The sequence below is a fragment of the Phalacrocorax carbo genome, chromosome 1 (assembly GCF_963921805.1).
Source record: "Phalacrocorax carbo chromosome 1, bPhaCar2.1, whole genome shotgun sequence".
Taxonomy (NCBI): domain Eukaryota; kingdom Metazoa; phylum Chordata; class Aves; order Suliformes; family Phalacrocoracidae; genus Phalacrocorax; species Phalacrocorax carbo.
This window is the reverse complement of record NC_087513.1, coordinates 40,982,061-41,008,344: the sequence shown is the minus strand read 5'-3', so window position 1 is coordinate 41,008,344 and position 26,284 is coordinate 40,982,061. Positions and strand designations below refer to the sequence as shown.

The window sequence follows — 26,284 nt, the reverse complement described above, 5'->3', positions numbered from 1 at the left end:
TGTGCACTTTTTACAAGCAGAAGGAAAGGTTCGAGAGGAGAGCTATGAAATAAAATTCTTGGCACTTTTCAGCCTCTTTACTAACTTTCCTGCACACATGACAGCACACGTTAATTGATCCTGCTATACACCCTCCACAGACAAAGCCTGGGGAGTTGCTCTGTAAAGACATGTCACAGAAGACAAACAGTGGTCATCTGAGGCCCCAAGAGCAGCTAGAGGTGGGAGTTCTTCTCTGGGACTTGGGTGGCCTCTTAACTTCTGCCCCTGTCAATTTGCATGGTCCAACAGTCCTCTCTTGACTGCATGAACTGTGCTGACCAACACTGGGAGGAAGACAGGAGATCTCAGAAAAGAACAGACCTCATTGCCTCTGCATCTTCTGCGTGCTGCATTTTTATTCTGGAGATAACATTGCAAAAGAGGCTTTTAAAAAATGCCTGCAAATGAAATAAGGAGCAGGCCTTGCGTGACTTACGGCTCTAGCTCCTGCTCTAGCAGACACAGATCTATCTCAGAAAAGAGTGGCTGGATTGAGACCTGGAGGTAAAATGTAGCCTTTCAGTCCAGCAACTATGAAATCTATTTTGAGCTGCTTCTAATTGAACTGACTGGCACCGGCACTAAAATGCCTCTTGGAACATGTGCTGCTTTTGCAGCAGTTGAGATTTCAACTTCCCGGTTCCCATCTGATGCAAGATGCTTGCTTTTTCATAACTTTACCTGCAAGTAATCTATCAGGGATAATCATTAAAAGGGAATTCAACCAAATTGATCCTCCAGACAAATTCTGCCACAGTGGCAAATCCACTCTGTGCATAACCTTAAACTCATTGACCGTTAACTGTCCTCATTCACATCTCTGAGGTTAGCAATTCACAAGGAGGGATGGTGAAGGAGGGTAGCATTTTAGGTGTACCCATCAGCTGTCAAGGCCTGGGAAATGACAGCATCACATCTTCAGCATCATTCTAGTTTCATTTAAAGTAGCAAGACAGGGTAGGGAGTTTGGTGGCAACAAGAAAAGCTTGAGGCAGAAAGTACTAAGAACATCAACCATTCCATAATCAACATACCTCTTTATAATCCTTATGGAAAATAAAATAGTAACACATTTCAAAAGGTATTTTGCAAAAGAAACAGAAAAAAACCACCCTGATTTAATAGGAAATAAAAGTGATTTTATTTGTGCCATGCTGGTCTCAAATCACCCACTTTGTCTCCTGTGGGGAAGCAGGGCTGTTTGGCTCCGGAATGCTTTATTGCTGCTCTGTTATCAGAATTGTGTTCACGCTGGAGCCCACGCAGAAGCCAGTGATGTACGCGTATTTGGGTTGTGTTTCAGGACATGTGCCAGTTTAACATGGACTGAAATCTACCTCCTGCTGCTTTGCAAACTCAACTGTTTTCCTCCAAAGGTGGAGAGCGGCAACCGCAGCTTCTTCCCCATATTTTCCTGGACATCTGAAATTTCTGATTAACGTTAAAAAATGTCCACCTGAATATCCTTCACCCACTTGCATTTTAAAGTACGTGACTATGTAACCCATTTCACACTTATTCCACCTGAATAGTCCACTCCGGGCCAAATCCCAAGAAGATGCCAGCACTTATTTTTAGCCTCACCTTAACGTCTCAGCTGTTGGCAAAGAAATAGGAGTTGTTACTCTAAGGTGTCGGAGGGCCTTTTTAAACTAACTGTAGTTGTTGCAAAATGTTTTGGAGAGACATCATTGAATTCTGATTATTTTGTGTTTACTTACCTTTTCTCTAGGACCAGATACAAAATGAAACGACACAGGTTTCAGGGAGTATTTAAACTGAGGAGGGCATTATTTAGCTCAGTTAAGTTACAGGAAATTGCCAGTAAGGGTGCCAAGGACATCTCTATAGCCTTCACTATGTCAAGTAGAGGGACTCATTACTAATAACTATTTGCTAGTATAACCAGAATCTATTTCTTAGCTCCACATCTCAAATGTACTTTGAAGCCCAGACGAGGAATATGTCACTGTTGGCCTATTCTTCACTGAGAAGGCAAGAATTTGTCTGTGAAACATCTCCAGGGTTGGAGTGATTGATACCTTGGAGCATAGCCATTATATAACAATACCAGAATTAACTCCTTCGCAAATCATTTGGAAATACAACAATAGTTCCTCCTGAGATAGAAGGGAAGCTGCCATACTTCTAAAAATGTATAGACTGTCCTGCTGAAACAAGAAGAGAAGTTTCCAGGTTGGGATGGAAAGCTCACTTCCTGAATGGAAGGGCATTGCCTTGATCCTTACCTGGCCCTTTATGTGGCACTGGGCTGAGGAGCAGGTGTGGTCCCCAAGTTCCCTGGCCAGCTACGTCAGGGGCCTGAACCAAATCTCCCTTCTGGACTATACCAGTGGGTTTCTTTCCCTTGGAAACCAGGGAGTTAGGGAGAACAGGCTGCTCTGTGCCCAGATTTCTCCAAGACACAAGGTTGATGTGTGGCTGGAGCACTCGAGCCCAGGAGCTTGGAAGAGCTCCATGTTCTCCAGATTGTTCAAGGGAGTACAGTCTTCCTGACAGCCCAAATGCAGGCACAGCTAGGATGAAATATGTATTTCTATTTTGTTTATAAAGTTGAGCAGCTTTAAACCTTGTTTACAAAAAGGACAAGCGCTGGTTGCTCACTATCAGTTTTGTGCCTCTGGGTAGCTGTAACTAGCAGGTTACTCATACACAGAGCTCTCTCAGATGGCCTAAGAAAACAGAGCACCACAGTCAGCATTCGGGGCTACACTCAGGCTAGGGATCCTATTCATTCCTATTCATCATTCCCCATGGAAAGATGAAGAACCACTTCTTAGGGTTATTCAATGACCGAGAGAGGAGGCAGAGGCGCAGATGATGTACAAATGCTCAGTGGTGACTGTTGGCCATTAGTACTTTTGTGTGCCGGCTGGAGGCCTTTCGTGAGCAGGCTGAAGCCTTTCCCAGGCAGTCGCTCTAAGGGACTTCAAGACGTCCTATAGCCTCTCTCCTGGTCTCACGATGGGACTGACTGTGCTAACATCACTCCTGAGACAGCAGCCTAACCTGTGCTCTTAAAAAATGGTGGAGGCTCTGCCATCTCCCTAGACAATCTGTCCCCCATGTTTTACTGTTACATAACTTAATGCTCCTTTCCTGCAATTTAAGTCCATTAGTTCTTAAGCCCAGAGAACAGTTTGTCCCTTCCATTTTGCAGCTATTTCTATGTGTTTGAAAAAGGTTATCACATCTCCCTTCAGTCTCCTCTACTCCAAACTAAGCAATCCCAACTTCCCAGTTCATCACACAGAAGCCAGGCTGCTGCTGGCTGGTGATAGCTTTCAGTAACTGCTGACTGGGCTGGATTTGTACCAGCAGCCTGTGGGTGAAAGTCCTCAGCAGCTTTAGCTCTCTGAGCCAGGCTGTCCTTTCAAAGATGTGAAACTTTCTTCTGTAATCCATTACAGCGCATCAGTAAATATACATTACGGTATGGTAAATGTCTGGAATTTTCTCCATCACATTAGGATATCAGAAGAAGAAGAAAGGAAAAGACACCTTATTTCGTGAAAGTGTACTGAAGCGCTGAACTTAAAACAGGCTTCTAAGCAGGTCTCGAAGAGTAGAGAGGGAAAACGCAATTTATTGTGTTAACACCTTCCCCACTCCATCCCCTCTACCGAACAAATGAAATGAAATGCATGAACCATGTCTTGGTTTGCAAATGAAACTTGGTATTTGTATTTGCTGCAATGTCTCACAGTGCTGTTTTTCATTTTAGACTTTGCATGGTAGTAAACACTGCAATGCTTTACATTCATTAAGCTGGGGCCCATTTACTCCATGCAGGCAAAGCAAGTGCATATATCTCAGACCCATAAAGCATCAGTTCAGAATTACACAGGAAATAAATGAGCCTAAGCCAGAAGTCCAATTTCCAGAGTCCAGCTCACTAAAGCTAAACAAGCACCTTAGATAAATATGGCCTATTTTAAATGAAACGTTAGTGTAATTTGATAACTGTCAATAATTCCCTCATTATGCTTAAATGAGCTTGTCATCCAAGGAGATTGCTGCATGGCTGATCTTAATTTGCTAATAAAAACCACAGAGAAGAATTTCAGCTAAGCTGGAACTATTTGATTCATAAAAGTGCAACAGTGCACTTTTTAAAGCATTCCTTCCCAGTCCTGGCTCCTGACTGGCTGAAGCCCAAAGCCAGTTTGCTCTGCAGCCTGTAAGAAGGCAGCTTTGCTATGTAAGAACAATGAGCAATTGTCTCTCTAAATCACTATTATTCCTTAGCCCATTATATTTAATTTATTTTTAATCATGTTGTATAATAGAAATAAAATCATTGGATTAAGCATATATCTAGCAGCAGGAGCCCATTATCCTTTGACAATGTTCTGTTTCATTGACATTATATCTTCATTGTAGACAGTTTCCTTGCCATCATTAGTCCTAAAATGACTATTGGATTTCAAGGGTTTCTCCCTAATCCATAATAAGATTTAGTTGCTAACAGCACAAAACAAAACAAAGATATGCTCCCATTATTTTACTGCTGTGGAATTCTTATTTTAAGCTATTCAGAAAAGTCAAGAGTAAATCCAGATATTGTAAGTATTTAAAGTTTTCCTGCATAATTCTGATTCAAGGGAAAGCAACAGTAACTTTGTAAACTTTGGATCTTTGTTACTCATCAAAACTTTATTTTACTTAAGCAATGTTTTTTTTCAGACCAGTTAAAGCAAATCTCAGTACAGTCCATTTTCTCCAGAAAGGGCTATGAGAGGTTCATCATATTCCATGAGAAGAAAGAGGGAGAAACTTCCATGCCAAGGTTGCCAGTGATTCCTCTGTGGTAAGTGCTAGCTAACAGAGTCAGAGCTAATATCAAGAAGTTGAACTCCTCCGGCATGCTGATCCCCATGGGATAATTCCAACAGCTCTTCATTTGTACCAACGGCAGTCACAGTTAAATCTAAAACTAGACTGTTCCACACCCTATTAACAGCAGCATTAGAATGCAGCAGGGACCATCCTGAGGAAAGAGCATTTTCTGTTATCTCATAGTTATCTCTGAGGAGGTGGCAAATTTCCCTGTGAAAATCATCCTTATAGATTGCCTCTTATTTAAGGATATGCTGGTACTATCAAGTGGTGCTCTTTTTATGCTGAAATTGCTAGCAACACTTAAGAGTATCTGTATGACCCTTTCAGCCAGGAGAGCAGCTTCAATAGATACCTATTTTCCATATATGTAGACCAGCTATGACACTTTCACCCATACTGACATGATCTGCATAAGCCATGTGGTTTCTATTAAGAAGGGTCCATACAATATAGTCAACTCTCCATTATCTTGGCTAATAGGAGAATAGAATAACTCAGATAAATGAAAGACATGCATAATTATTGCTTCCAGATAAGAGCCGGCTCAAATATTTCTGCACTGTGCTCCCCAGACAGAGCTTGTACTTCTGTCAGAGCTTGCTAACTTAGAGTTTATTAACTCAGGCATTACCTGCTTCCATCTGGTACATGCTAGGCAGCTTGGGTGTCTCTATGATTTAATCACCCCCCAAGTAATGTACTAACTGATAATCATCTTGGCTGTAATTAAATAACAACTTCCATATCCACCCTTTTATATGTGCTGATACTGATACAGCGTAGACCCAGTCATGCATGGCCATGTCAAGGTTGAATGTGGCATAATGAGGAAAGGCAAATTATGCATGAAATGCAAGAGGAGTATGTTCAAAAGACAAGGGAATGCAGAAGGCACACAGTGATGGAGAAGGGCTTTATATTCACATCTAACAACCTGGAATTAACACAAGCGCTTCCTTTCTTATCCCCAGGTAGCCCTCGCAGAGGAATTATGCTCAGGACCGTCACAGGTAACACATGCATGAACTAGAACTACCTTTCTACAAGAATTGTCAGAGGGTTTTTTTATTATTATTGTGTTGCAATTACTCGGCCACATTGAACGTTTGTCAGTTGCAAGTTCTCATAATCTGTAATCTCCACAGACCTTTTAGTACTGACACATAGCCTTCCTGATCTCAGCATTGGTATATAAATTGTATTGTTCAGTCACAAGACACACTCGGTTCTGTTACAGACATATGGGCAACACATGGTCTTCAGCACTACAGAAAGAAACACAGGTTCTCTTACAAAGAAAATTAAAATGTTGCAACCAATTTTTTCCAGATTCTTATGGGAGGAAAGGGATTATAAAGATATAAACTCAGACTTAATGAAAACAGTAACACTATTTCTTATACATTGAAGTGAATCACCTTATGGAAACAAAACCATTGCTAGGCAAGTTTTTAATGGTGTGCTAGTACATGTTGAGGAATTGATGATTATATTCTGCCACATTCCATGTTGCGTTTACTAATTAGCATTGCCTTGGTTTGTCTGCACGTTACAATTAGACAGAGCTACACAATGATGCAAGCCACAGGCCAAACCGTAAAGGGAAAATTGATGGGTTTGAGAAGTTAGCCAATATCATGTGATGTTACTAGACTGGCTACAGAAAAAGCAACTCACAGCAAGTCACAGTGCCACACATATCATATCCCTAAATATCTGTTCATTTTGCTTAAAGCATCACATACAGTGTTTAGATCGCTGCGGAGGTCCTGGACAACATTTTCTATACTCCTGGTATCCTTCAGAATCTCAATACTTTGTGTATATGGATTGAAATACACAGAGAAGGGACGATTGATTGACTTGGCAAAGTCCCTGAAAGAAAAAAGAAAATTAACACCCCTTTTTTTACCACTGAAGAAGAGAAAATTAGACTTTTGAGTCAAGGGAAATAATTTACCTCATCTTTTCTTTGGCTTCTTCAAAACTTTCTGAAACAAAGTAAGCCTCCTGGAAAGTAGTGATAAGGCATTCTTGCAAACAAGTTGTCTTTGGATCAAATGTTTTCACATTGGCCTTGTCAGAAAGAGCATGCTGCAAAATACACCACAGGATCTGTTAAAACGTGTTCTGATACTGCTGTGTATCTATAAAACTGTTCATATATACAGCTTTTATATCACAGTTCTGTACGTTCCCATTAGTTGGGAGCCTCTCATTTTACATACAGTGGTTTTTCAGATTAAACAGAATAAATCATTTGTTATTTAAAAAGCTCTTTTTATAAAAGTAATTTTTCCCCCAAAATAAGTAAAATAATAAAGATATTAGAAATGCACCTGACATGTAGGCATACAGACCTAAATCTTTAGCTGCAAACAGGAAATTCATTAAATAACCATTCCTAAAAAATGATCTATACAACTACAAATATGTATGACCCCAAAATGTCACTTAACTGACAGAATTGATCATTGTCTTGGTGGGTGAATTGAGTCTGACCAAACCATTCATATAATCTGTGCTTTACATTTTCAGGCCAAATCATATACTATTTTCCTGAAAGTGAGTTTAAGAGTGAAACTATCTATCTCAAAAACCATTAAATAGTGCCCATATATTGCATGCTGATAAAATGTATTACCCTTCTGCCACATACACCTGACCAATAATGCTCCATATCATACTGCAAGGAAAAAATAACTAAATAATAATAATAAACAGGCATAGACAAGTACAGAGCAGTCACTGGGCAGACAAGGCATCAAATGCTGCTACTCAGAGAAGGGATTTCCGATCGGCCTTTCTCCTCATGTGACTGGCACAAGCCACTAGAAAGCACACAGAGGTTTCAAAACTGAAAATCAGGTACTGAGACATTTTCCAACACAATCTTTTTCTAGCTCCCCTTTCTATTTGAATACTTGTGTCAGACTTTGGATCTACCTTAACTTTTAGAGAACACATATTTTCATTCTCAGTGCTCTGTACAGAAGTACGAGGTAAGGAAGGACAGTGTATTTAGGTCAACTTTCAACCTTTAGTCCCCTACTATCCATCCATAGTGAAGATGTGCATGAAAAGCATAGAGAAATAACAGGGAGGGAACAGATCCCTGAAGTCCGAAGGTGCCTCGTTTCTTTACTTTATTTCTGCACGGACATTCTTTTCAGCTGAGTAAGGTATTAACTTAAGGTATTCACCACACCTTTTACCTGGGCTCTTGCTTATGCTCATTCCTAAATCCCTGTGAAAGGCTCTGAAAATATGACACTAGCTCTCAACCTGCAGTCTCCAAATAACAGGACATAAAACTGGAACAGGAACCTCTTCCTCCCACCTCCACTCTCTCCAAAAATAAATACATGAAAAATTAATGCATGGAATCTTCAAATGTCAGGGAATTAACTTTTTTTTGGTACATGTATCTTTTCCTTCTCACAAGGTTTGCTGTTTCTAGTCAGTCATCAGTTAAACAAGTTTGAAAACAAAAATAAAAAATGGTCTGTCTTAACCAGCATCATCTTCTAAAAGGATTGCAGGAACAGACTCACTGTATTAGGCCCCTGCCTATATCCCTGTTGTCACTTTCTCCTTGCAGAGCCATGATGTGGTTGAGTGCCTGTAAATTTAGGCATTTACCTCCTTCTATTGAAATTAATTTGTTTTTCTTGACTGGAAATTTTAATAGGCTCCCTGGGAGGTTAACTATAGATAAAAACATCTCTTAAGGTGCCTTTGTACTTCCAAGTGTGACTTGACGTCTCATATGTCTAAAGCACAATGTTTTAAAACTCTGAGTGAAGCCCTGTGCAGGGAATCAAGAGGGTGATACAGGACATGTTTTCTTAGGAACTGAATCAGTAGATGACCACTTCTGGCTCACAGATTCTCTCCTGTACTGTGACAAATTCAACACAAAGGGTGACAGGGTTATCCTCTCCTCTTCTCGCTCAGTAATGGCCTCTGCTGGGCCAGGCCTACTCCTTAGGATTGAAGCCATCAGAGGCAAGAAGGGATTCAGCCTGTGGTTTCTACATTTTGAACAACTGCTCTAATCATTGAGCTGTAATTTTATAAAATGGAAGAGCTTAAAGAGAAGCAAAAGCTAACTCTTTATCACAACGGATATCCTCTGAGAAAGCCTTTCTGGCTTTTCTCCTCAGATTATATGAAATAAATCCTGCTTTCTGGATCCCAGTTTACGCACGAGCAGAGCTGCTGCTTCACAAAGCAGCTCTGCAGAGACTGGGATGTGCAAACACCAGGAAACATACAACCTGGTAACAGAGAATAAAGAATTCAGACATGTCTTCAAAGGTAGGTGACAACTGATCAATTATTCATAGGACTGCAGTTTAGGAATGAAGTGCCTAAATTGTGATGAATTCCCACCCAAGGTACCTACTCCCTTCTAGGATATGGTTTTTTCGGCTCTTAGATCAAGTAGGCATTGTCATGGCTACCAAAGCAATGGGAAAAATCTTTGCCAGTCTGGATCACTGCTTCAAATTCTGCTGCCTGGCATCTGTAACGTCTACTATTGAGTTGATATGCTGATACCAGCAATGCCAGAGTTCAGCAACTGAACTGAGCCTGCAGACAAACCTTCATACACTAGACAGTTTATGGTCTGTCTATTAGGATACTAAGGACACTGACTCAAAGCTGAACTAAATTTTTTTCAGAAACATTATAGTGCTCTAAAATGTTGGCATTCTCAACATTATGAAGTACAGAATCTCACTGAAAAACTTCATCTGGTGAGTCCAAAAGCTTTCAAGCTCAGACTAGGATTTTTTTTTAATGAATGCTATTCACTTATGTTTTGGTTGGACATTCGGTTCTTCAGTGAACTCGAATGATTAAGTATCCAGTACAGATTTTTCCATCACAGACCTCCTCAGTTATCTACCTCCAATGAGGTGAAAAGGCTAACAATCATATGGAAAATAGCTTTTGGTCAAATAGAGCATCCTACCATCTTGTGGATTTCTGCTAATTGTCTCTAGTGGCCTGTTCAGTACAAATTGTACTGCTTATGCTAATACAGCTAATGGTGATTCTCCTTCAGTTCAAGCAAGAAGAGTTTGGGATTAAACTTCCAAATGAATCACCACTGATACTCAGGAAAAGCAGCAGTATCAGACAACTGGACAGCTTAAGAATTAAGACAACTACCCATATTGGAAATAGGCATAGCACTAAAGAAATGCCTCCACTCCCTGCTAGATCAAAGGTTAAAAGTGTGATTGAGGTACCCAACCACAGGTCTCTAGGCCTAGGATGTCTGATGCATCTCTACAGGGATGGAAGATATAGCACAGGACCTAAAGAAGCCTTAGACATTTCTGGAGTGGCAGCTGGAGAGCTGGTCTGATATACTGAGGCATCTCAGATGGCACCAGGCATTTACACTGAGTGACCGTGAATCATTTTCTAAGTGACCACTATCACTGACACATGAAAAAAAGAGTTTGGTCTTGTAATTTCTCCTCTGAGTATAAAAAAAAAAAAAAAAGGAGTGTAATAATACAACTTGGAGTGTTTCAGTTTCACAAAAAACAACCACCAAAAAAAACAAACCCAAAGAGCAAAATCTTCAGCTAGCAAGGGGAAAGCTTGAGATGAGTTATAAATACTGCACTGTGTGAGGAGGGCAGGAGGGCAGAAGAAGAACACAGGTCAAGAATTGTCTGTGTGTCAGTACTGATTTTATCACCTTGTTATTCTGGGGGCGAACACAGAGTCTTGGAAAATCTGCTCTTAAAAGTTTTTCTGCTTGTCTACAACATAGGTTGCAAATCTGTCAGTGTCCTGATTTTACCAAAATTCTTTTATTTCATCAGTATGATTTTATATATTGTTTAGAAAAATAAGGAAAAGAGCACTAAAATGAGCATCTGGGATCCAGCAGTTGTCTTCTCCATCATCTTCATCCTCTTCAGAAAACAGAGCCAAAACTTGTACTTGAATCTTTTTGGTTACAAAGGCTAATGCTGGCTCTCCTTAACATACATTATCATTAAAACAAAATAAGACTGGATATTGTATTTGACTTTAAAAATCTATATAGAAAAATTTGAAGTCTACCCCTCTGTTAAATATAGAAGCATATAACAAGATATATGACTTGATCTACAGCCAACTGAAGTTGGCCTTTAATGAAAGAGTTCAAGAGAGCATCATACAAAGTAAATAGATTAAAGTTTCTGAAGACATTTGGACTACTTTTTAGAAATAGTTTTAATAATTGAAATGTACATTATTTCTGCCTTATCTCTATGCCCTAAATATATACTCCGTAATAGTGTTAGCTAGAGTTAACCTGACTATACTAGGCAGAACATTTTATAACTACTTACTGTATTATTTTTTCCCTCCAGGCTTCATTTTTAATCTTCTTTTTCTCCTTATTTTGTTGTGCTTTTAAATTTTTTTTGCTCGATGCTTCCATAGCATGCACATCAGGAGTTGCATTTTTCAGCATGTTACATTTGAAGTCTAAATACTGAGTGAGGAAAAAACTTGAAGGGAATCCTATATTGTTAGGCTGGTGCCCACATGTCTCTAGCTTTTATAGTTCTTTGTTGCTAAAGCTGTTGATCAGATTTGCAGAGTGGAGCAGTATAATGTAGAAATACGGATGACTGAACAAGCCATTCACTCATCTGAAAGGCCCAAATACTGCTGGCCACTCCCACTCTGCAAATAACATGACTCATTTATCTCTAGAAATTTCTAGATATTACACATAAAATTGACCACCATTTTGTTTTCTGTGAATAATGTTGCATTGAAAAGAGATCTGATAGGCAGCTGGAGAAAGAATTTTCTTCCTCCTGACAAAAGCATATTAACAATCAAACGCCTGTAAAGTCAAGGTAGCAAAAATGAACATTGAAACAAGATCTACCTTCCTAGTTACAAGGAAAAAATAAGTATTTTAACTTCTTCATAGAAGGGACTATAGGCCCACAGTCGCTGTTGTGTAAGAATAGCAGTAGATATTTCTGAAAGGGCTTCTTCACTCTGACTCCTATGAGAAGTATGGGTGTTGCACACGTTGAGGGTCAGACTTCATGGCCATGCAGGCCGAGTCTCCTCTCATCCCCACTCACCACAGAAACAGTTGGTATTGTTGTCATCATTTTCAGAGCAATTGCTCTCATCCATTAGCATTTCAGTTACAATCAGGATATTGATACCATCAAGATCTCAACTACAGTCTATTATATTAGCATTATCTTTCAGACGCCTTCCAGTCAAGGAAGAAATTTTCTCTCCCAATAGGTGCTAGGCCATAGGGGCAGAGGTAGGGGAGGTTGCTTTCCCAGGAAACATCAGAGACCGGCATGATGATGGCTTGATGCAAGGCTGTGCACCAATGTCATGAGGGCCCAGACATTCTCTTTGCTAAGCACCTGACAAGAAGCACATTCACTACCAGGTTTCCAGTCTAGAAGCAGCTTCTCCCATGGTCAGATTAACTGAGTAGTTAGTTATAGTACTTAGTAGGTTTTTTGTATTTTTTTTCCTTACCTTTTACCTTCTTTTCTACCCTGGAGCACAGTCCCGCAAAGACTTTCTGTACATTTTTCGCCTTATCAGTTCCTTCATGGAGACTATGGCTATTTGTGGTATGGTGCTGTTCTGTGCCTGCAGCACACAAGCGCTTAGTCTCTCAATAACTGAAATGTCTAACTTAAGTCCCTATGCTCAGTACATACAAGATCTGGTGAAATTTAATAACTTATGGTACATAACAGGTCAAACCAGATGATCTAATAGTCCCTCCTGGCTTCACATCTATGAAATATATATGTAGTGTAATAGAAAAGTTTATAACATTATTGATTTATAGCAAAATTATTATGATATATGGCCATACTTTTGAAGCAGATCAATATAGTCCATTAATGTGCACACTATTTAATTTTTACTGTTGCTTTTCAAAAGGATTATTCTTTGCATTTATACGCTGAGATTATTGCCGAGTGAAGAACACAGATTTGGGATCACAACTGTGTGGTAACAAAATATGCCCACTTGACTAGAATAATGTGTTTGTTTATAACATTGATGGTAGGAGATTTATGATGTTTTTGACTATTCATTTCCTCGGTTTTATGCCCTTAGATTTTGTAAATTACGTGATAGGTATTTTCAGGGCCATCACCTAATGACCGTAACTGTTAGTTTAAATAAAAGGCCTGATTCTCTGCAGAATCCCGCACAGAATTTGGGGCTTAGCACTGAATGTTGTTGGGCTAGAGGAAAACAACTGGGACGTGTTCATCTCTCTGCATTTACCCATCTTTGCACTGTGGGTATAAAATATTGCCAGGCTGATACAGAATGCTTCTGTGGCTGAAGTATTCAGTGAACATAGAGTAATTGTAATGCAATCAAAGAAAAAATATTGGAGAAGGTAATTTGCTTCAACCTTTTTTCTACTAATGAATGAATAGCAATTTGACTAATGAGCATCACCATGAACATTCTCAGTTACAGGTGAAACAAACAGCAAAAGGAGACTGAGATGTTCCTGTTAAACTGCCAAGTAGTTCACTGAAAGCCGGCCCAGGAGGGTGGGAAGATAGTTAAACACAAATCAACAGCAGATATATTGCAAAGCAGTTCATAAATACTGTTCTGTATATGCTTTCTAAAACCAAATGTCCCAGAAGACAGTACTCCTCCCTCGCCTTCCCCTTCCCTCCCATCTTGCGAGAGATGTGCTATGTCCCAAAATACTACACTTGTAGCAAAATACCTTTTGCTTGTTCCCTATGTTTTCTAGGCATAAAAAAGGCAATAAATGATCCACTACAACTACTCACACAATGCAAGGTTAAACACTTTCACCTTTATAAGTCTAGGGCTCTACCTATTGTTACATAGCCATGTACTTCATATCTAGCATGAGTTTATACGCACTCCTTAATTTTAAATATGATTAATCTACCGAATCAAGACCTTAATAAACGTTGTTCTTTTAATACCAATAATGAATCAATTGAAATACACTGGATTACTTACAACAGAATCACATCTGATTTCAAAACAATTTTTGTGTGGATTAAAAATATATGCTTCTCTTCTTAACAAAGCTTTCAGAGTCCAAGGCACCCTTACCTGTTAGCACCTAGGAGCCTCTTTTTACAAGAAACACAAATTCAAACAGAAATAAGTTTTGTAGTTTATAGTCGCTTTGGAACTTTGGACCTTATAAATTCATTTCATGCTTCAAGGGCCAGCTGATATTTCAAACAAAGCTTTTCGGTCAATATCACATTTTAAAAGTAAACTTTCTACCTTGAGAACTTCAACTGTTATTTGAAAGTCAAAATATTTACATCCCACTATTATTTTTTTAAGATTAAAAGCAAGTTAATCTTTAAAGTCTGCTTTAAGGGCATATACCTTTAATTCACCAATAGAAGACAGAAGTCCTGCTCCATAAGCACGTAGTTGTCCTTCTTGCTTGCAAAGGCCAAATTCAATTGTAAAAAAATAGCACTGTAAAATAAACAGATACAGAGATACATATAGTGTAGTTGCAAAGAGGTACTTGGGCAATGACAATTGGCACCATATTCACTTGATTGCCCCACTTCTTCAGAATTTCACGTCTTTAATATAAATTCAGATAAAGTATGTTATTACTACTAAGTACTTTAAATGTCATGTTCTGCAGTAAGGGAGCTTTGCACAAAAATGTGAGATTCTGCTTTCTTTCTGGGCACCCAAGCAGTTAACATGGATGGCCAGTTAGGAACAGACAAGCAAGATCATTTAGGTATCAAAGGCACTGATAGCAATCTGCAGAGATTTTTGAAACCTGGTGAAATAAATGAGGTGCCTTAAAATAAAATCCTGCAAGGTAGTTGGTCTGCCTGTCTAGGAACCACTGAAGATCCTGAGATCTAGTTCAGAGCACTCAGCTTTAAGCTCAAGCTGATGCCACTTCAAAGTCTGGCACATATTTAAGTGCTGCCTTGAGTTAGAATGAACTTACTTACATGTATGTATTTAAGAGCCTTCTTGAGCCGAGGCCTTAGTCTTCACTAGATTTTACTCTGCCATAAATGAAGAAGTAATATGCTACTTGGCTTCTTAAATTTCAGAAAGAAAATTACAGTCAGTCGAACGAGTTCACTTGACCAATCCTTTAAAATTGTTCTTTAGGTCTACATTCAATCAGGTAACATATCTGAGCTGTAAAACTGATGAGAAGCTGTGAAAGGGATGCGCTAACTCAGCATACCGTACTGTATCCAACTTTGCTGCATCCACCCAGCAAACCTAAATATTAGGAAGTCAGTAAGAAGCACAAGTAGCCCACTGTCCACTAAATGCAAACAAAGACAGTCAATTCTGCTTCTACGGTAGTGAGTTTTAGTTTGGTTTTGTCATAACACATCAAGATTGCTTTTTGCTGTTAAATCAAGCAGTTGAGATTAAGCTAGTAACTATTTCTACATATGAAGGCTTTAAGAAGGTGATTTCTAACTTACAGAAAAATACTGCATGTATCTATACACACACCCCTATATACATGTGTGAGTTTATTACATTGTCTGACAATTTCAGTTTTTATGCAAAGGGACATAACACCACTGAACCTAACAGATTTACATGTCCTTGCAGGAAATACGAATTTAGGATAAGAAACGACCCAGTATTTGGTATAGGGCCAGCGGAGGGAGGGAAAAGAAATGCTCTCCACCCCCCTGAGGATGTGTGCTCATGGGGATGGCAGGGGCAGAAGGCAGAGAACTAACACTGGCACAGGAGACAGCAAGCCCTGCTGCCCAGAGGCAGGGTGTTCACAAGACAGAGGGAGACCTCAATTTTACTTCATCCTTGACAGACAGACAGCACACAAAGAGGAAGCTTTTTTATGTAAGTTCAAAAATTATTATAGCTGTTACTATTATAAAAGGGAGTCATATTTATGAGCCAGCACTTGCTGATGAGAGCCCGTCTTCAATATTGATATGACTAGCACTCTCAGTATAACTAACTCAAATAAAATGCATACAAACTGACCAGGTGACAAAATGTCTGCCTACTACTAACTTGTGGTATTAAACTATAGCATTAAGAAAAGTCCATCAAATGAAAAGCTGATTTTTTGATAAATTTGCCATATGCAACAGCTACAGTTTCTGTATTTAAGAGAGCTCTGCTTATCTAAGAAAATGAGATAGCTCACCCAATGCTGCCATCTTCAGATCATTAGTCAGCAATACACGATTCCCCCCACACTCCCACTCACAGATAGACACGCAGAGGCGGCTTGGTGCATTATGAGACTACGCAGGCTTTGGCAAGCTGTGCTCTCAAGTCTACAAACATCGAGGCGTACTGATAAGGAGGTTAAATATTAACTATATAGAGACACTTTTTATAGACCAGACGCATAAATTCCTACTGTATGCCTCTCTTTGTATGGTAAACCACACTGACTGTGGTACTCTATATTATAGGTACATAATAACTGCACTGGAGTGGGAATGACTGAACACAGAAACAGCTTTTAAGATGAATAAATTTTTTAAAGCCTCACCTGAAGGCAAATACCTGATTATTACACTGTTGTCACATGTAGGCTGGTGAATGCAAGCACAAATGGGGGCATGCAGGCTCTCCCGTTCAATTTCAAATCTTGGACTCGTCTCTGGCATACTCCCCAGCCTGCAGCTCCAGACTTGTGGCTCCTCTACAAGCCACAGCAATACCCTGTTGTCTCTTTTACTTCCAGTTCCATCTCATCTTTGGGGTGAAGTGTGGCTTTGCTACAACCTATAGGTAGACTCTTGAAGTAGGAAAGGTGTCTTTCCGTGTTGTATAAATTCTGTAGTTCTTGAAGAGCCTTCAGCTAAAATGCCACCCCGTTAGCCAAATTGGCAAAATAAGATGAAGAATCAAAGTGCCAAATGAAGGATTAAAAATAATTTTTAAGCCAAGAGACATCAATGTAATGATCAAGACTGTGCCAGGAGCACAAAACAGTGTACAATACAATTTTAATTTATTTCTCTTATTTAACAAAAGTATATGAAAGGTACTTTATGGTCATGCTCATGAAACACTCTCTACATGGGTTCAAAAATTATTAAATAGATCCATGGAAGAAAATCCTAATAAGGGCTATTAAATACCAATATAGCAGATCTCTTCCTTCAGAGTCCCTGAATCAAAACTCATTCGCAGCTAAAGCAGTATACCAGGAAAATATCACCACCGTATAGCTTTAGACATACACTGTCCTCCAGGTGTCTGCAATTTGCCAGTATCAGAGTCAAAACACTGGGGCAGCTGGTCTGGCCCAGTACATGTGAGATTGTAAGAGTCAGATCAGTTGTCCTGCTATTGACAGGCAACATACAGAAAAGATCAAGCCCCGGCAAACTCCAAGCCTGGTCTCCAGGGTAAACACAATGTCTACTCTTCATGTTCAGGTACCGTCCTGCATTAGAAATTGGATTACCAAAAAGAAAAGGAAAAAAATCAGTGACAACTATGACAGCTAATAATAATAAGAAAAAAAAAATCAACACAAACCCCACCACGTTATTGAAGAGTGTTTAGAAATTTTCAAAGGCAGGAAAAAAGGTCTGATAAGCTCAACTCTCCTCATCTGACGGGTTTCTAAGGCTTTGAAAAATCACTCCTCACATCACTTCAGTTTGCATTTGGGAATCTCCCTCCTGCAACCTCTGCAAAGAGCTTGTGCCCGGTGCTGGGTGCTAATGTCACCGAGTCAGTGCTTCAAAATCTGACTTGTTCCATAAAAAGGTCTTTCAAGCCATTCCACTTCACTTAGTTTTCTTATGGTATAGCTTAGAGACCGATATTTGTGTTCACTTGGCAGTTTTCAGCATGATGTGTAACATGAGATTTTATCTGTTCTCTAAAAGTACCTTTTAAAGATGTTGTCGGGATGAGTCCTGAGAACACCAGCCATGACGAGAGCTGATTCACTTGCACTCCCTGTCGCAAGGGGGAAGGAGAAATTGAGTAACTGCATGACTGCAACCCTCGCACGTGGACGGGAGTATTCACCACTACCTGAACTGCTAACGGGATGTGGTTACAGCCCCAAGCTGACATGTAGTAGCACAAACAATCATTTTACATATATATAAAATTAGTTGCCACGAAGACAATACAACTCGTAATGTGTGTAAATACTTGCAAGACCAGTGCCAAATAAATATCCTTAAGAAAGCATCTTTACATTCTTTCTACTGGATTTAAGATTTCAAAGGATATATGACTGGATCACTCTTAATTCAGATGCGTGTGATATGTTCACAACATGCAAAGTTTAATTCCTTTTTCTTTAGGAGACCTTTGATATTTTAGCTCTAAAATTATTCACCTAAAGATTAAATCTCTCATATACCTGTAATTATCTTGTAAGAAGACAGTTATATAAAACTGAAAGACTTCAAAATCCCATTGTTAGAAATGAGTCCTAAGAATTAATGAAGTAAAAGTGTTTTATTTCCGCCTGTAAAAGTTGCTCAGATTGCAAGCAAATGTCGATTCAGAGATATCGGTGACTCCTGTGTGTGCTTTCTTTCTTTATTCAGAGCTGGTACAAATAAATTTATGAAGAGTTGTTTATTTTTCAATCTCAGAGACATCAACAGTCGCCAAAACCCAGCTGGCATTTCACATTTGACTGAATTATTCAAAATTCACAGTCTGTTGAGTAGGATCAGGAATGCTCCACTACAAGAAACAGATAGATATAATATAGGTAGCGCAGGCAAACTAGCTAATACAGCCCAATGTTGGAGTCCAGACATCAAGCAATACCGCCTATCTGACAGCTATTCATGTGGGAACATTATTGAGTAGAAATGCAGGGAGATTTTGAACAACAAATAAATCTCATGATGAGCTTCGGAATAGATCAAAAGCAGAAACGAAGTAAAATTCAATACCTAAGTCTTTCATTATAGATAATTCACCTACCTCCAACAAAGGCAGTGACCCTATTCACAGCCAACAGCATTTCTAAGTAAGAAAACAAAGTTTAATTTTTCAGAGTTACCTTCTTGAGGTATTTTGTTTAGTCTGCCACTTTGAAATGTATTTAGGCTCACCAAAATGAGGTTTCCTTCACGGATTTCAAAGTGTATATATTTCACAATATTCTCCTTTTTCCCCTCATCTGACTGCTTTGCATTCAGACCTTTCTCTAAGACTGAATGCTTGGAACAATCTCTTCATAAACAGAAGTTTGAGTAGATGTGGTGCCACTCAGAGCACTCAGGGATAGACACACACCAGCCTTTGCATTTCTGTTGACAGGCATAGCACACAGTATCACTACACGCAAATTCCTCTAACGCAGAGGCTTGACATACTCAGAGAAAGCATGCACTGTAGTGAGCAGAGCGGGCTTAACCCCTTGTGACTACTTTGAAATTATATGTTTCTTCTTTCAGGAGTTTCTGGAGAAAAACTCATAATGGTAACCAAAATAAAATTATCATCATGAGTTTGTATGGAAGCAGAAAATGTACCTCGAGCAACACCATGCTACAGAAGTATCAGTAAGGAGGTAACTCTGTTCCTCCAACACTGGGGAGCCCAGCCAAGACAAGACAATGTGTATTGCAGTTCCCTATCTTGCAGGTGCAATACGTCTTCTGGAATAAACTCTGGAGAACATCCCTCTAATACCTTTGTGTCTCTTGAGAGAACGTGTCTTTCTGTTGTTCATTCTCCCATGAAGAAGGCCCTCTTGCTACTCTGAAAAGCGGGCAGAGAGAATGGAGGATGAAGCACTCCTGGGATCTTTCTGCTGCTGCCACTCCAAAAGAAGTTAGTTCCCACAGAGCTGGAGCCACTGGATCTCTCACTCCATGTTTGCTCTGCACAATGATGATGTCTGTCTAGCCCTCTAATTTTATGTCAGTTGAAAACCTTGGAGACCTTTGGAGCTGCAGAATCAAGAACCTCAACACTTAAATGCAAAGTGTTTCTGTATAAAAGGTTGGTGTTTCCTGGCAAGGCAAGAATTCCCCTCCACCACAGCTAGCAGTCACAGATGATGCGAAAAAATCCACCCACAAAACCACACTTGTCTCAACTTGCCCAACACTGTCAGAAAAAGAACTCTAGTTTTGTCAACATAATTAACCAACAGTGCTGAAGCTTCACATGCAGCTAAGGAGACAAGACCATTGAAACTATGAACTGCTGCTTAGATCATTTGTTAAACATAAGGCATTGAAGCCCTAATGCTTCACCCTTCCTATTTCCCCTTCCCTATCATTTGACTCTTATATTGAACAACTTCTAAAACCTGGAGTTTTAAGGTTTATTAATTTCATATGGAGTTATTAAGAACAAATGATGTGCAGTAATGAGCCACTCTTTTTCCACTTTATTTTACAACATGCAACGTGAATTCATGTTCAGCACTCCCTACGGTAGCTGAAGTGAATATTTGCTCGTTTCTTTTTCAAGCTGTTGCTTCAAATTTCAGCCATCTAGAGATATCACACAGTTAACATAAGAGGCACCATCAGGTCTTTCGACATCTTAGCTGGGACTCCAAGAGATGGAGTCCTCTGAAAGTCAAACTAAAAAGAAAAAACAACCAACCAACAACTGAGTAGTATGTCACTGCTGTCCAACCAGACTCTCCTGTCTGTGCTGCCTTATGTGACACACTTGATCCACCATGATCCTTCATAAGTCACAGACTGCAAGCAGGGGCTGTCTTTAGGGCTTTGCCATTCCTGTTTTCCAGATCTTTGTTGGCTACTCGTTCAAATGAGGACTTTGCATTAACAAAACCTATCAAAGCAAGAACAGTCCTGATTTTATGCACAACATGGGCAAGGGCTGGCACCCCAGAAGCGCTCCCTCAGCACTGAGGCTTATGCTACAGCACAGAGAGTATGGCTCCTCTAGCAAAGTAGCCAGGGACTTGGGCACTGACAGTCTGGCATGACCTAAACGAGAGCAGAATTTCGAACAAATACCCATACAAGAGATCATTTAGCTGTCCTCCGCCTGACAGCTTTCCCATTTAATGGGGAGTCATCGACGCTAGGACTGTTGTCCTAATTGTGAACTGCACTGCTTCGAAGAATACCCAGAGAACAGACAAAAACAACCTTAGACACTTTTCTTCCTCCAGCATCCAGAGCCAGCATCTCTACAAAAGCCTAGCCCAGCTCTTGGGACCCATTTCCCACAGTTACCCATAGACCTCAGCACTGATCCAACATAGTTTCCTCTCCTCTAAAAAGACCAACTTCCATTCCCCAGCAAGCAAGCTAAGAAGGAGACTCAGAAGAGAAGGCATGAAGTTGCAACACTCCCTGAAATACCAAGAAAACCTCTTCAGGCTGGGGAGGCAGTCTGTCCTTTTGAACATGCTGCCATGCTATAAGGAAACTGCGTAAGGGGAAAACTAGCACGGGAGTCTCTTCCACTTATCCTGGAAGAAGCTTTTGAGCGACTGGTAAGGTAAATCCAGAGATTAACAAGAAGCAAAGGTGCAGCAACAAATCACAGTACAGGCAATCCTCATTTTTTAAGCAGAGAGTTTACCAAATCACTGCCCTACGCCAGTCTGTCAAAATTAATTACTGCAGGCTGCAAGGCCTCTTTAATAACTATCCTTGGCCAGTCCAGAGACATACCCACAGTGTCCTCCCTAACAGGCATTCCCCTGGGGAAGGCACCAGGCGCATGTGGTGCTTCTCATGATGCCATTCCCTGGAGCAGGCTGTGTACCCCCCAATTGCCAGGCCAGTTACTGCATATGGCAATTACACTGCAGGGAGTGATGCAGAGGAGCCACTGAGCCTCCCATGACATTGTAGACGAGGAGGGGTATGAGGTTCTTGTGTACATGATCAGCGGCAGAAGTCCTAGTGTATCTGCTAATGAGGGGAAGTCGTACCTTCAGAAAAGGGGATGCAGCCTCCTGGTGCTGGAATGATCTCAGAACTTTTGCAAGCCCTGAAACTGTAGGGGCAGAAACACAGTGAAAAGACAGGGACAACTGGCTAGTGAAGTTTTAAAATTCTTATTCCAAGGAAAAAAACGAACTATTTCTTCACAGTCATATCCATTTCAAATTTATTTTTGAGAAGCAAAAAAAGGGTAGAACTTCATTCCAAAAATAGCAGCATCCACACTAATTTTCTAAACATTTAAGAAAAGGAAATTAACTTCTTCCATCTATTTACTGAAAACCGATTTAATAGCTAAGACTTGTTTTCAAACATCACAGTTTCCAACAGCAACACTGCATTTAAACTCAATGGTCTTCTAATCACATAAATGCAAAGGGACTCCCAAAAGCTTCTGTGGCTCTTAATGCATTTGCTTAACCTGACTTGCGCAAAAAAAAAAAAAAAAAAAAAAAACACACCAAAAAAAGATAGTAGGCATCAGCACAAAAGTGTAAGTTCTATTCATGTCAAGCTGACAGATCAAAGAAGAAAAGTAGCTCAGGGGATTTTAAATATCCATTAATTTTGCTACTAAAAATATATCTAAATTGAAGATGTTTTTCACAGCCCCAAACAAAATCTTTTTCAAGTATAGTTGAGCATCTCCTTGTAGCTTCCTGATTTTCAGCAGTGAGGACATGTAAAATGAGTCTATCATAATCACAGTCAACTGAGTCACCATCGAGTTACCTGCCAGAATTCTATAAACACAAAGCGAATCACAGCAAGGTGAAAAAAATTTATACTGAGCAAGTACCTGTGAGCAGAGAGATCACAGCTCTTCACTGTACCAATGTCCAAGGAATTTACAGTCTCTGTGGTCTAGGAGTGACTTACCAAACACAAAGATCGCTCTGAAATGGTCACTAGTGATCAGGCTCCCACTGATCTGCAAGATTTCTGTGCTGGTATAGGTCCTAAATTAATTGCAGATGTATAATATGGATCTGTTAAATAAACTAATCTGATTATTCAAAGTTGAAAAATTAATCCTATAAAGGTGCTTACATTCTAGAAATGTAAAATGTCTTGTTAAACTATAATTTTAGCCACTTTTATACAGTCAAACTATATAATTGTAACAGTTGCAGCCTACTGCTTCAAGGGAGGGAAGAAAAACCTTTAGAAAAAGCGTATTATGTTTTATGGGAAAAAAAAAAAAGATAATCTGGGAATACCCACTCTTTCCAACATGTCTTGAAAAATCTCTGAGTTCAAACTGTTTTATCTAGCACTATTAGTAGAGACCATCTTTATCAGTGCCACGTGATGAAGTATAGAAAGTTCCCTATAATGTGCAGAAAATATAAAACTTACAGATGCTAACTGAAGCAAGGTTATCTTGTCAAAACTGATGTTTTGTCTGATGCAAAAGCAATATCCCAAATCAAGCTTGAACCTAACAAACAGATTGAGGGAGTTGTTCAAAGAGTGCCTGAAACAGCACCATTGTGTTGATGTTCTGTTCACGTTGCACTGCAACAACTTCAGCAAGAGCTGGAATCAAACCAAAACAACCTAAATTAGAAGACTAAAGGTCCTTCTCTGTAAACTCTTCTTTGGCTTCAACAATGCTCTCAGGTTTAGAGTATTTGCTTTAACTTTCCAGAACAAATAAAAAAACCCTTTATACAGTAACACCAGAAGGCCTGCCAGCTCTAGGAAGTAGCTAACAGAATTTGTCACATGCTGTACCACGTGAGCTTTGTTTGGACAGAGAAAGAGACACAACTGCAAAATCATGTGTCACCCAGAGTCAATTCTTTCCCTGCAGAAACACAAACCCCTAAATAACAGGTTTTGCCAGGTAAATTATTAATATTAATTTTACAGCCGCAGATCCTACTTTCATTTGCATGTGTACAACCTTATTGACTTTTAAGAGACTCTATGCGTGGAAATGAAGGTTGTATTTAGCCCACAGACCTAAACTCATTGAAAGAAATGGCAGACCTCCCCTTGGCCTTCTGTAATATCAGAGTTGGATCTATAAATATATAATTAAGCTATACTTACAAAATCATTATGGTAGATCACCCAAAAATATCTCAATTAAAAATTTATGGGACCTTACTCCATCCAGCACTTTGATGCCATTTGATAGAAAGATGACGACAGGCACAAGAACCACTTCCAAGGCTGCAGCATTAAGTAATTCAGCCCTAGGCATAGTTAGCTCTTTATGGATACCATAAATCTTAATTCCACATTTTTATCTGTGCGTACAAAGAATATACCCAGGAACATGCTGGGTGAGAGAATCAGACTGAACACATGTGGTACGCTCGGTCCTTGAGCCAGCATTTGAAACAATTCAGGTTAGTGCACAGTTGTGAACATTACGCTAGGATCTTTTCAGCTCTGTACAGTCAAGAATTTGAAGATTCTTTCCGTAAGATGGCATTTGGGTTATGCATAAGAGCTACATGTCCCTTCTGGAAGCAAACTTATTTACTGAAATATTCCAGACAATAAAAAGATAAGTGCATGGTTTGAGGACTTTCTTCTTTACACCTAACTGGTTTATTTTCTGCCTGAAGGCAGAATCTCCTGTTTTTCTTCTCGTGATGGGCCCACTGACCCCCAAAAGGAGGCCCGGGCATGCAGTATCGCAGCCACCATTGCACTGTACAGTGCAGCAGGGTACACAGATCCCTGAGCGAGGGGAACCTGGAGCCGGCCCACCCCAACAGCACTGCAGGTCCCAGGCAGGAAGCCGGGGAGCTGCTCCCAAGAGAACCCCACCTGCAGTCACCAAAACTTTTTTTGCAAAGCACTCCTCAGCTGCTCTGGCTCCATGGAAAGCATGGATAAAGGCAGCTCCTCCACCTATTCACCCACAGCACAGGCATTCCCTCAGTCCTAAGTGAGATTCAGACATGGCTGAAATGAGTTGCCACATGCTGAACTCCTTCACTTCCCCCATACACCTGTGTGCTCCTGCCAGAGGATCTCCACATCTTGTACAAATGACTCAAATAATTACCATTCTATGTTGCAGAATCTTACAGATTTAAGTATGTAAACAAACACAATAGAAAAAGCAAGGAACATTATAAAATTTGTTAGTTTGCTTCCACACCTATACATTCCTCCGAGGCTACTTCTTAATGTAGTATGGGATGTCCTATGGTACACAAACAAAGCTTTAGTAGCATGAAACCCCCACAGTTCTGAACTGTACATGAATGCATTTTACAAGTAAGTTTAACACGTATGTGCTATGACCAAAGAAAAGTAAGTGTAGCAGTGTCAGTGTGAATATCTACACAGAGCCTAGGGTTATCTCTTTCCTTCAACACATTGGTGAAAGCACAGGGGCAGCCAGGAACAGCAGCAGCAATATACTCCCAACCTTTCCTCTACTGCTTTTTTCCCCCCATTTTCTTTATTTAAACCTTTATTCCTGTAACTTACGTGCTTTGTAGTTGGTACCCAAAATGCTTGTGCTACTGCTGCTCACTGGAAGCTTATGCTGGGTCCCTTCTTTCATCCCCATTACTTATGTTCTATAGAAGACATTCTATGCCTTTTTGGCCATACGTTTCCTACTCTAGGTCAAGAAAACAAATTTGCAAAAAACGCTACCAAAATTCATAGACTCATTCCACCTATTCCTCAGCTTATCTCAACTGGATCCCACACCAAAATGGTAAATGCTTGCCACTTCCGTGTACTCCTAAATTCCACAAAATTCTTCCTGAGCTCTTTTTTTGAGGCTCACTTTCATTACTGTTGTAGAAGAGCACATGTTCAGAGTGTGAGCTATTGAACTACCAGCAAAGATTACTACTGCAGAATCTGCAATTTCTTAATGAAAATGAAGTTGTTTCTGAAAATAAACAAATGTAATTAGCAAGCTAGTGCTGTGTGAAATTTGCACCATTCTCTTGTTAACCTGTATGTCAAAACGTATTACCTGAGTGCATGTGAATTTGCATTTGCAGTTCAGCAACCTCACAGATTATGATCTAACCACTTTTGGAAACATAATGCTACAAGAAATAAAAACAAATCCAGTGTCTGGCTGTGATTTGTTATTTTATTAGAGGATTTTTCTTTAGCGTTTCTAACTGCTTAGGGCTTGATCTTCATAAACTGCATTTTTTCTAAAAGGAGCTATATTATTTCTACAGAGAAATTTCTAATTCCTTCCTGGCTCCCAGTTAAGTCAAATTATTTCTCTCTTGCGCCTAGCTTCCTCGTTACAGGGTTGGGCCCCAGCATACAAACATACAAGCATGTTATACAACAACACTATTTCCTGTTACTTGTGAGTGCAAAATTTTGTCTGTTAGGGCAACCTGAGATCCTGTCAAGAAGCAGGTCACTGACCTGACCAGCTGGCCACCCTCAGAGCAACACTCCTTCACGTT

General features: G+C 39.9%; 1 protein-coding gene across 1 annotated transcript in view; it reads right to left on the bottom strand.

Annotated features, from left to right (window-relative positions):
- Positions 1-4,653: 4,653 nt before the first annotated feature.
- TPH2 (tryptophan hydroxylase 2) overlaps positions 4,654-26,284 on the bottom strand; it is a 51,571-nt gene continuing 29,940 nt past the window's right edge. Inside the window, exons 9-11 of the mRNA XM_064449699.1 lie at positions 14,332-14,427; positions 6,866-6,999; positions 4,654-6,780 (exon numbers count right to left, since the gene is read on the bottom strand). Of these exons, the coding sequence (XP_064305769.1) occupies positions 6,606-6,780; positions 6,866-6,999; positions 14,332-14,427 (405 nt within the window). The 3' untranslated portion in view covers positions 4,654-6,605. The remainder of the gene's footprint in view (positions 6,781-6,865; positions 7,000-14,331; positions 14,428-26,284) is intronic.